The sequence below is a fragment of the Otolemur garnettii genome, unplaced genomic scaffold, assembly GCF_000181295.1.
Source record: "Otolemur garnettii isolate 467f Iridium unplaced genomic scaffold, OtoGar3 scaffold00176, whole genome shotgun sequence".
Classification (NCBI taxonomy): domain Eukaryota; kingdom Metazoa; phylum Chordata; class Mammalia; order Primates; family Galagidae; genus Otolemur; species Otolemur garnettii.
In genome coordinates, this window is record NW_003852571.1 from 3,100,429 (window position 1) to 3,112,326 (window position 11,898).

Sequence of the window (11,898 nt, forward strand, 5' to 3'; positions counted from 1 at the left end):
GAGTAGCTGGGACTACAGGTGCCCGCCACAATGCCCGGCTATTTTTTGGTTGCAGCTGTCATTGTTGTTTGGCAGGCCCAGGCTGGATTCGAACCTGCCAGCTCAGGTGTATGTGGCTGGCGCCTGAGCTGCTGTGTCTGTTTTGAAAGCACCAAGCAGAGGAGCAGAATGGGCTGGAAGGGCTAGTGCAGCAAGGGTGTCAGGACCACAGGCCTCCTTCTCAGGGTGGGGCCAGCAGGGGTGTGCAGGGCCAATCAAGGAAGGAAGGAGTCTGGAGTGCAGAGGGCAAAACGCTGGGCTTGTGTTTATCTTTGTCCTAAGATTTTGAGACACATAAACAGAGATGAGTTAACTGAAGTTAATGAAGCTTAAGTGTGAAGCCTGCCCCAACCCCACCCCCGCCTACAAGTGGCCCTAGCAAAGTGTTCAAAAAGCCATACTAAAAACTTTAAAATGTGCAGAAGTCAGCTATTCTGACTGTAGATCCAACCTTGTCTTTCCCACTAGGCCTATCTCTCCATCGGATGTAGAGTCAAGAGAGACTGGAGTGGAAGCTTAGTTTGGCTAAAAGGGAACTGAGCAGAGATGCACATTCCTTGCTTAGCCACTAGCTGGGGTAAAATACTAGATGTATAAAGGGGTCTGATGGGAGGCATCTGCCAAGTGACCTGGCATGGGGACACGGACATGCAGGACTAGAGGAGTGAGCAAGGAGCTGCTCTTGAGTCACAGGAAGAAACAAGGTCTCATTCCAACAGAGCCAGAAGCAAGTCCATGGGGGCCGGGGGCCATGGCTCACACCTGTGATCATAGCACTCTGGGAGGCCAAGGTGGCTGGGGTCTGAGCAAGACCCCATCTCTAAAACAAAAAACAAACAAGCAAAAGAACAGCCAGGTGTTGTGGCAGGCACCTGTAGTCCCAGCTACTTGGGAGGCTGAGGCAGGAGGATCTTGAGCCCAAGAGTTTGAGGTTGCTATGAGCTATGACACCACGGCACTCTACCGAGGGCGACAAAGTGACACTCTGTCTCAAAAGGAAAAGAAAATAAAAGAAGCAAGTTCATGGAAACATCCTGCATCTTACAACTAATTCATAAAAGAACACTGATAGAAAGCTCTCAGTCTCACCACAGTCCTAAAAACTTATATGGCCAATCGCTACCAGTAACAAATTTGAAGCCTAAGTAAACTTTTCTAAATTATCAGTAATAAATTTCAACTAGCCATGTTGCAGGAAAGGCTGAATTTGTCTATTTTATTTACAAAATCATTGTCCTTCAAAGACAGAGAGTATGAAGCCAAAAAAAAAAAAAAGAGTGAAGAATGTATTACAAAAGAGTGAGAAGCAGTAAAAGAATTGGGATTTTTTTTTATATTTTGTGATATTGGCAGTATTTCCTAGAATCTTAAACTTTATTACAGTTGTGATTATTCTTATTTTTTATTTTATTATTTTTTTTTTGAGACAGAGCCTCCAGCTATAGTTCTGGGTAGAGTACCATGGAGTCATAGTTCACAGCAAGCTCAAACTTCTGGGCTTAAGCGATTCTCTTGCCTCAGCCTCCTAGTAGCTAGGACTACAGGTGTCCGCCACAATACACGGCTATTTTTTGGTTGCAGTTGTCATTGTTTGGCAGGCCAGGGCTGGATTCGAACCTGCCAGCTCTGGTGTAATTTGGCTGGCGCCTTAGCCGCTTGAGTTATAGGTGCCACCCAGTTGTTTTCATTTTAAATAACTTTTATATCTAAATTTGAATTTGTAATTATGTGTTTTCTTAAAGAAGACCCCTAAATTGTCTAAGCTTCAGGCCCAACAAAGCTGTTTCCTCCTTTGCAGGGGGATTAAAAAAGAACATTGTCTAAGGTGCCCTGTTCACACATGCTGAGTCTGTAGCCAATAGAGATCATTATTTGCGGTGGAGGGTGGCTGAGACCACCCATCCCCAAAGCCTAGAACCCAGCGGCAGGGGGACTCCAGGAGGCACTGAAGGAACACTGCCCAACAGAGGCAGAGCAGAGGTGGTGGCAGACTGTCCAGGGTGGCCCTGATTAGAGTCAGCTTCAGAAATGAGGGGCAGTGGGCATTTGCCTCTTGGCAAGTCCCTCATCAGCTACCCCAACCTCTCCACATCCAGAACCCAGGCTCAGCCTCAGGAGTAGCTGCAAGGAGTAAGCAATAAGAGAGTAAGACACTGGGCACTGGGGAGACTGGAGGCACTGGGGAGACTGGAGGCACTGGTGACAGTGGGCATCTGGGGCACGACCTGCCAGATATGCCCTCCACCAAGGAGGACCCCACAAAGGGTCACCACATACCACTGGTCAGCCTTACTGGGCTGTTTTTCCCAGTCAGCACCAGACTGCTGTAAGGACATCATGAAGACAGCCTGTCCCTCTGTACACAGGTTCCGATGACCTGATGTGGCTTCTGTTTGTGCTCGCCACAGACCATTCTGCCTGTTCCTTCACCCAGTGCCCAGCAGGCAGGAAGCATCAGCATAATTCCCAAAAAGGAGCCCCAGACAAGGGAGTCCTGACCAGACTCCTAATGGCAGACTCTTTATTTCAACCCTCCCCCTCTTCTTAAAAAAGCCTTTTTTGTTGTTGGCAAGTTGCAAAAAAACAAAAAACAAAAAAACCTTATCTCTTAAATAAGTTAAAGATTATAGGGCCTTCAGAACTGTGTCTGCTACATCATAACCTCCATTTGAGCATTTGTTAAATAATTATTTTTTTCTTTTTGAGACAAAGTCTCACTCTGTTGCCATCAGTAGAGTGCTATGGCATCACAGCTCACAGCAACCTCAAATGCTTGGGCTTAAGCAATTCTCTTGCCTCAGCCTCCCCAGTAGCTGGGACTACAGGAGTCCACCATGCCTGGCTATTTTTTGGTTGCAGTTGTCATTGTTATCTAGCTGGCCTGGGCTGGGTTCAAACCCGCCAGCCTCAGCGTATGTGTCTAGGGCCCTAACCATGGAGCTACTGGCGCCAAGCCTTGTTAAATAATTTTTTTAAATTGTCTCAAAACCTTCTGTTTCTTCAAGGATCTACATTTGAAAGCCACAGTAACCCATAACTTAAGTGTCCAGAATTACACAGTAGTGTCTGAATCCTACACTGGCTTCTCAACGTCTAAAAGAAGAGTTTGGTGGTGGAGCCTAACAGTTCTGACAAGCCAGAATACGCACACTTTGCAAGGAGGGCCGGGAGGGAGAGTGGAGCACACGGGGCTGCCCTCCAGAAAGAAAGTGTGCCCTGAAGGGAGTTTTGGGGTCCTCTTTTTCCTAAAGAAGGGAATGGTGATGGAGGTCCAAGGGTAAAATTCACAACACTCTTTTTAATCCATTCATTCCTTATAGCCTGTGTCTTTGGTCCTTAAAGCAACAGAGAAGGAAGGCCCTTCCACACAAAAGGTGTCCAAGTAGTGTTACTTTGGACTGAACAGCTCACTTCAAATTTAGGATTGGTAACAGTAGGATTTCAACACCTAAGGAAAATTGGTAGAGCTTTCCCCAACTGTTGGGGTGGGGGCGGAAATGCTGTTTGGATATAAAAGGCCAATCTGTCCACACCGCTTCTGCCCCTGCAAAACTATGCCACCTTCCTACACAATCGAGCCCAGTCGTGGGAGAACCAGTGTTCATTCATCCACCAACGCTGACCACGCGCAGTTGCCGCGTCCGGGGCTGCTGAAGTACTAAGGAAGAGCAGGGACCCGCGCGCGGAAGGGACACAGGGCGGAGCTGCGCTCTGCTCTGAAAGCCCTGGAGCCTTGCTGCTGGTCTCCTTCCTTCCGGGTGGTGTAACAAGTTCCTCTGGAACGCAGGTCGGTGCCAACCACCAAGTGTGTGGGTCAGAACAAGTGGATCAGGATGCTCAAGGAGGGACCATCTAACAGCCGCGCTGCCAGACTCCCCATGCGGCTGGCGAGCGAACCAAGGCCGTCTACTACCGTGAACGGGTCGCTCGATCAATTCAAAGTCCTTAAAAACTCACAGCTAGCAACAGTGGTGTGCTAGCCTTGGAGGAATTTTACATTCTAACTCTCCAACGCAAAGGTTAAATAACCTACAGTTAGCCATTCGACCGCCAAAGGGGGGCTGCGCCTGTCGGGAGAGGAGTGAGGTGCTCGCCTCCCTTGGGAGAAGAGAGGTGCGCAGGAAGCAAACACCGAGACTTGCACCGCATCTCGCCCGCTCTCTCGCTCTGCGGACTCCAGTCGCCGGCCTGCTCCGCCTGGAGGAGCCCCCGGGCACACGCCCCTACTCCAGGCAGAGGGTCTGCGCCGACAAACAGTCTTCTGCCGGGACTCTAAAGTTCCGAGTGGGCGTGACGCGGCCGGAGCATCAGCCCGGCTGCCCCTCGGGGCCGCCCTCCCGCCCTCCGGGCCAGCCCAGCGCGAGGCCGTGGCTCTCACCTGTCCAGCCCGCAGCGCCAGCTGCACCGCGGCCTGGAAGCACTCCTCCCAGGGGTCCCCCGCGGGGGCCGCCGCGTCCTCGCCGCAGAGCTTCATCGCGGCCTCGCCGGACCCTGCCACCTTCAGCCCTCTTCTGCGGGCCCAGGGACGGGACCCCGGAACCCACTGTCTCCAACACTACTTCCACCTGCTCCGGTCACTCCCCACCTGGTTCGGCGGCAGCCCCAATGCGGGGAAAGACAGAAGTCGGCTGCGGCCGGGAAAGCCTCTCGGCGCTCCCAGCTCCACGCCCAGCGCCTGGTCCCGCCGCACGGGTCCCGAACGCCAATCAGCGCAGAGCCTCGCACCCGGAGTCCGGCCCCGCCTTCTCCAAATTGAACTGGGTCCGGCTCCGAGCCCGCCTCCTGGCTCTGCGCCGGGACCCGCCGCGCTCGGTCTGGCGCGCTGCAGGCGGCCTGGACTGGAGGGGCTGGGGACCGCGGCGCAGGGGTGTGGGGGCGGCTTCGCCCACACTGGAGACTCCGGGCCAACCCGGGATGTGCAGGTCGTGTCCCCAGCCCGGTGGTCCCGCTCCGGAGCCCGCACGCACTGGGCACGAAGTGTCCGTTGGCCTGTGGCGGACGCTCTGGACCAGGACGCAGGGGGCAGCCAGGTATACTACTTCCCACGGATGGCTTTTGGCCAGCGGAAGGCGGTGGGGCGCGGGCCTTGTTCCCAGCTGCGCTGTCGGCAGCCCTGAGGGCGCAAAGCCTTGGTGTCCCGCGCGAGAGTTTGGGGACGGTCACGCCAGCTAAAAACCTAGCACTACGACAGTGACTGGATTTGATAAATTGTTCAAACTCAAATCTGGATCCTAAACGCGAGTGCAATTATCCTCTCTGTGGTGGGGAATGACTTTTTCAACCTTGGGTTCTTTAACTGGCACCACGTAAATGTAAATATGAGGCACTTGCGTGTTCCCTCCTCCCTCCCCGCCAGGCAGAGTCTCACTATGTCTCCCTGGGTACAGTGCCGTGGCATCACAGCTCACAGCAACCTCAAACTCTTGGACTTAAGCGATTCTGTTGCCTCAGCCTCCCAAGTAGCTGAGACTACAGGCGCCCACCACAACACTGGGCTATTATTAGTTGTAGTTGTCATTGTTGCTTTGGCAGGCCCGGGCCGGGTTCGAACCTGCCACCCTCTGGATGTGGCAGGCGCCCTACCCACTGAACTGCAGGCGCTGCCCACTTGCGTGGTTTTCAAGACTTTACTTTCATAAGCTTCGCTACCTACCCATTGTAGAAGAAATGCTGACCTACATGCAATTACCCTAGAATGCCACCTCTGAGAGTGTAAAACAACAAAAGTATGTACAAAAACCTTGATGGGATATTTTTTACACAGTTAACCTAATAATGGAATTAAATGCTTTCTGTTGTTTGTGAGTACTTCATATTGAAACACCTTGGTCAAGCGCGATGACGTCGCGCCTGTAATACTTAGCACTCTGAGAGGCCGGGGCAGATGGATTGCTTGAGCTCAGGAGTTCAAGACCAGCCTGAGCAAGAGCGAGACCCCCATCTCGACAAAAAATGGAAAAAAAACTAGCCAGGCATTGTGGGCGCCTGTAGTCCTGGCTGCTTGTGAGGCTGAGGCAAGAGGATCACTTGAGCCCAAGAGTTTGAGGTTGCTGTGAGCTATAACACCACAGCACTCTACCCACGTGACAGAATGAGACTGTTTCAAAACAAACAAAAAAACCTATAGAGAAAACTTTAGGTGTGCAGTATGAGATAAAAATTACAATGGGAGGGATTAAAAAGGCAGATTTGGATATAGCTGTAGGGACTCTAGCCTCACCCAGTCTCCTAATTGTATAGTTCAGAAACTGAGACCAAGAATTGCCCCTGCTCCCATGAGGACAGTTTGGGACAACTAAAGATAAGCTCTGTTCAATCTTTTTTGTTGTTCATTTTTTTCCCCTGAAGTTCAGGGTACAGAGCCAGACTTGTGAAAACACTCAAGACTGTGCTTCAAATGCTTTATTTTTATTTTTTATTTTTTGAGACAGTCTCACTATGTCACCGTCAGTAGAGTACTGTGGCACCACAGCTCACAGCAACCTCAAACTCTTGGGTTTAAGTGATTCTCTTGCCTCAGCCTCTCAAGTTGCTGAGACTACAGGTGCCTGCCACAATGCCTGGCTATTTTTTTTTTTTTTTGTAGTTGTCATTATTGTTTGGCAAGCCTGGGCTGGGTTCAAACCTGCCAGCCCTGGTGTATGTGGCCAGTGCCCTACCCACTGAGCTACAGGCACCAAGCCAAATGCTTTATTTTTAAATGAAATGCAGAGTTGTTGATCTTCACAATGGGTCTTCATTAGAGATCACTTCCAGCTTGGCACCTGTGGTTCAAGTGGCTAACCCAAGGTGGCAGGTTTGAATCCAGCCTGGGCCCGCCAAACAACAATGATGACTACAACCAAAAAATAGCCGGGCATTGTGGCAGGCGTCTGTGGTCTCAGCTACTTGGGAGGCTGAGTCAGGAGACTCGCTAGAGCCCAGGAGTTGGAAGTTGCTGTGAGCTGTGATGCCACAGCACTCTACCCAGGGGGACAGCTGGAGGCTCCTGTTTAAAAAAAAAAAAAGAGAGAGAGAGAGATCACTTCCAACACGAAGCTAATTTAGGAAGTAATGGAATTTCTCTTCTGCCTCTTCCAGCTGCCCTGAGCATCCCTAAGGCCCAACACAAAAGCCTACCAACAGGATCAAGTGCACAAGTCCCTCAGAGAAAGGAATGAGAGCACCAACCTGGAAGGAAACCTTGTATTCCCTTGTATTCCCACCCTGCCTTGCCCCTCGCACTGAGGTCCCTTTGGAACTCAGCCCACTGACACCAAAGTGAAATAAAGAGCCTAGTTGCCCATACTGGACCTGGATTCTGTTTCTTTTTTGCATGTCTTGGAAGAACCTCTCACTCTTGCCCTTGCTGCCTATACTGTGACTCAATCTGGGAGCTCAGTAATCTTTGATTATGAATCTCAGCCCATCTAAACATCAAGAAAAAAAGGCTTTAAAACTTTCTTGTTGGCTGGGCGCAGTGGCTCATGCCTGTAATCCTAGTACTGTGGGAGTCCAAGAGGGGCGGATTGCCTGAGCTCCTGTATTCGAGACCAGCCTGAGAAAGAGCAAGACCTCCTCTCTAAAAATAGCTGGGCGTTGTGGCAGGTGCCTGTAGTCCCAACTACTTGGGAGACTGAGGCAAGAGAATCACTTAAACCCAGGAGTTTGAGGTCTCTGTGAGCTGTGAGACCACAGCACTCTATGGAGGGTGAGAAAGGGACACTGTCTCAAAAAAAGAAACATACATACAAAAAACTTCCTTGTTTGACTGACAAATGTCTTGAGGCAGAATAGTGCAGTTTTTAGCAGCATGAAGCTTGGAGCCAGTCATATTTTTCTACATTAAAATATTTGCCACATTTCTTCCTTGTGTGGATTTGAGAAAGTTACAAATAACCTTTTTTGACTGTTTTGTCATCTATGAAATGGTCTTTGTAACCATTATATGTGTTAATGTACATGTGCTTGATACTTTTGTCTTTGCTATTGTGGTCACTTGTGCACCAATGCAGCCTTAAGCAATCAGCATACTGTCTGGCACCACCTAGGTGCTCGGTAAGTATATGTTAATCATTGAATAGTGAAATCTGCTTTTATTTATTTTTTAAAGCAACTTCCATATGTTATTTCCTTATTATTATTTTATTTTTACTTCATTTTTATTATTTATTTATTAAATCATAACTTTGTACATTGATGCATTTATGGGGTTCACTGTACTATTTCAATATACAATGTGAAATGCTTACATTGAACTAAGTAACACATTCATCACAATTATACTCATTTCTTAATAGTTTGAAATGTACCATTGCATCATGCACATTAGGTGAGATCCCCCCAAATACCCTCCCTCCTCGTGTATCCCCCCTCCTTTCTTTCTCCTCTTCCCTTCTACTTTCTGGACTTAGTTATGTTTTACCATTTGTATGAGTGTGTAGGTGGTTATATATTGATTTCATAGTAGTATTGTGTACATTAGATACTTTTTTTTCCATTCTTGAGATACTTTACTAAGAAGAATATGTTCCAGCTCCATCCAGGTAAACATAAAAGATGCGAAGTCTCCATATTTTTTATAGCTGCATAGTATTCCATGATGTACATATACCACAATTTGTTAATCCATTCATGGGTTGATGGGCACTTGAGCTGTTTCCATGTCTTGGCTATTATAAATTGGGCTACAATAAACATTCTGGTGCAGATGTCTTTCTTATAAAATAATTTTTGATCATCTGAGTATATACCTAGTAGAGGCATTGCAGGATTGAATAAGTATACTTTTAGTTCCTTGAGTGTTGTCCAAACTTCTTTTCAAAAAGGTCATATTAGCTTGCATTCCCACCAGCAGTATAGAAGCGTTCCCTTCTCTCCACATCCATGCCAACATCTGTAGTTTTGGGATTTTGTGATGTGGGCTAATCTTACAGGAGTTAGATGATATCTAAGAGTGGTTTTGATTTGCATTTCTCTGATGATTAAGGATGATGAGCATTTTTTCATGTGTTTGTAGGCCATGCACCTTCATCAGAGAAGATTCTGTTCGAATCTCTTGCCCACATAAAAATGGGGTTATTTATTCTTTTCTTATTGATTAGATTGAGTTCTCTTTAGATTCTAGTTATCAGACCTTTATCAGAAGCGTAACCTGCAAAAATCTCCCATTCTGAAGATTGTCTGTTTGCTTTACTTACTATGCTCTTGACTGTGCAGAAGCTTTTTAGTTAAACCAGACCCCAGATAATGTATTTCTTGTGTGGCTTCAATTTCCCCGGGGGAAGGGGGGAGTGTTCTCCTCATAAAATATTCACCCAGGCCAATTTCATCAAGTGTTTTCCCTGCACTCTGTTCTAGTATTTTTTTTTTTTTTAAGAGACAGAGTCTCACTTTGTCACCCTCAGTACAGTGCCGTGGTGTCACAGCTCACAGCAACCCCCAGCTCTTGGGCTTAGGTGATTCTCTTGCCTCAGCATTCTGAGTAGCTGGGAGTACAGGCACCCATCACAATGCCCAACTATTTTCTTGTAGCAGTTTGGCCAGGGCTGGGTTTGAACTTGCCACCCTCGGTATATGGAGCCAGCTCCCTACTCAATGAAAAACAGGCGCTGCCCTCTTCTAATATTTTTATAGTTTCATGTCCTTGAGTTTAAATCTTTTATCCAGTGAGAATCAATTTTTGTTAGTGGTGAAAGGTGGGGGTCCAATTTCAGTCTTCTACAGGTCGCCAGCCAGTTTGCCCAGCACCATCTATTAAATAGGGAGTCTGTCCCCCACTGAATATTTTTGATAGGCTTATGGAAGATCAAGTAGCTGGGTTCATCTCTTGGTTCTCTATTCTGTTCCATAAATCTACCTCCGTGTTTTTGTGCCAGTACCATGCTGTTTTGATCACTATAGATTTATAGTGTAGCCTGAAGTCTGGTAACGTGATAGATACCTCCTGATTTCTTCTTATTTTTGAGTAATGTATTTGCTATTTGAGGTTTATTCTGATTACATATAAAAGGAATTACTATTTTTCTAAGCTCTTATGACAATGGTGCTTTAATAGGGATGCATTAAATCTGTAGCTTGCTTTGGGTAGTATGGGCATTTTAACAATATTGATTTTTTCCAGCCACGAGCATGGTATGTTTTTCCATTTGTTAACATCTTCGGCTATTTCTTTTCTCAGAGTTTCATAGTTCTCTTTTTAGAGATCTTTCTTGTCTGTTAGGTAAATTCCTAGATATTTCATCTTCTTTGGTGCTACTGTCAAAGGAATAGAGTCCTTGGCTATATTTTCAGCTTGACTATTGGGATATATATAAAAGCTACTGACTTCCAAGTATTGATTTTGTATCCTGAGATGCTGCTGTATTTCTTGATCACTTCTAAGAGTTTTGAAGTTGAGTCTCTGGGATTTTCCAGGTACAGGATCATGTCATCAGTGAAGAGTAGCATTTTATCACCTCTGACCCTATTTGGATACCCTTGATCGCCTTCTCTTGCCTGATTGCAATAGCTAAGACTTCCATTACTATGTTGAATAGCAGTGGAGAGAGTGGGCCTCCTTGCCTCGTTCTTGATATGAGTGGAAATGTTTTCAATTTTACACCATTCAATGATATTGGCTGTGGGTTTGCTGTGGATGGCCTCTATTAGTTTAAGAAATGTCCCTTCTATACCTATTTTCTTAAGTGCTCTGATCATAAAAGGATGCTGGATATCATCAAAGGCTTTTTCTGCATCAATTGAGAGAATCATATAGTCTTTGTTTTTTATTGTATTAATGTGATGTATTATATTTATAGATTGGCATATGTTGAACCAACCCAGTAAGCCGGGAATAAAACCAACCTGATTGTGGTATATAATTTTGTGTGTGTGTTGTTGAATTCTGTTTGTTAGGACCTTATTGAATATTTGTGCATCGATATTCAGTAATGATATTGATCTATAATTTCCCTTCTTTGTTGGATCCTTTCCTGGTTGGGGGATCAGGGTGATATTTGCTTCATAGAATGTGTTGGAAAGTGTTCCTTCTTTTTCTAAGTTTTGGAAAATGTTGAATAATATAGGTACTAGTTCCTCTTGAAAGGTTTGATAGAATTTGGATGTGAAGCCATCAGGTCCTGGACTTTTCTTTTTGGGAGATTTTGTATTGTTGATGCTGTTCCAGTGTTTGATATAGGTCTATTTCTAATTCTTTTTTTTTTGAGACAGAGCCTCAAGCTGTCGCCCTGGGCAGAGTGCTGTGGCATCACAGCTCACAGCAACCTCCAACTCCTGGGCTCAAGTGAGTCTCCTGCCTCAGCCTCCCAAGTAGCTGAGACCATAGGCACCTGCCACAATGCCTGGCTATTTTTTGGTTGCAGCCATCATTGTTGTTTGGTGGGTCTGGGCTGGATTTGAACCCGCCAGCTCAGGTGTATGTAGCTGGTGCCTTAGCCACTTGAGCCACAGGTGCCAAGCCAAGATTTCTAATTCTTGATGGTGTCTGTGGCTCAAAGGAGTAGGGCACCGGCCCCATACGCCAGAGGTGGTGGGTTCAAACCTAGCCCTGGCCAAAAACTGCAAAAAGAAAGAAAAAAAGATTTTTAATTCTTTCTGATTGAGTCTAGGAAGGTGGTGTGCTTCCAGGTATTGGTCCATTTCCTTCAGATTTTCATATTTCTGGGAATAGAGATTTTTGTAGTAATCATTAAGGATTATTTTGAATTTCTGAGGTGTCTATTGTTATTTTTCCTTTATGATCTCTGATAGACGATATGGGAGATTTTACTTTTCTATTTCTGGTTAGGTTGGCCAAAGGTTTATCAATTTTGTTGATCTTTTCAAAAAACCAACTTTTTGTTTCATTGATCTTCTCAGTGATTTTTTTTTCAGTTTCAT

General features: G+C 46.4%; 1 protein-coding gene across 1 annotated transcript in view; it reads right to left on the reverse strand.

Annotated features, from left to right (window-relative positions):
* Positions 1-4,573, reverse strand: part of IMPA2 (inositol monophosphatase 2) — a 47,758-nt gene extending 43,185 nt beyond the window's left edge. Inside the window, exon 1 of the mRNA XM_003800474.3 lies at positions 4,418-4,573. Within this exon, the coding sequence (XP_003800522.1) occupies positions 4,418-4,513 (96 nt within the window). The 5' untranslated portion in view covers positions 4,514-4,573. The remainder of the gene's footprint in view (positions 1-4,417) is intronic.
* Positions 4,574-11,898: the final 7,325 nt, after the last annotated feature.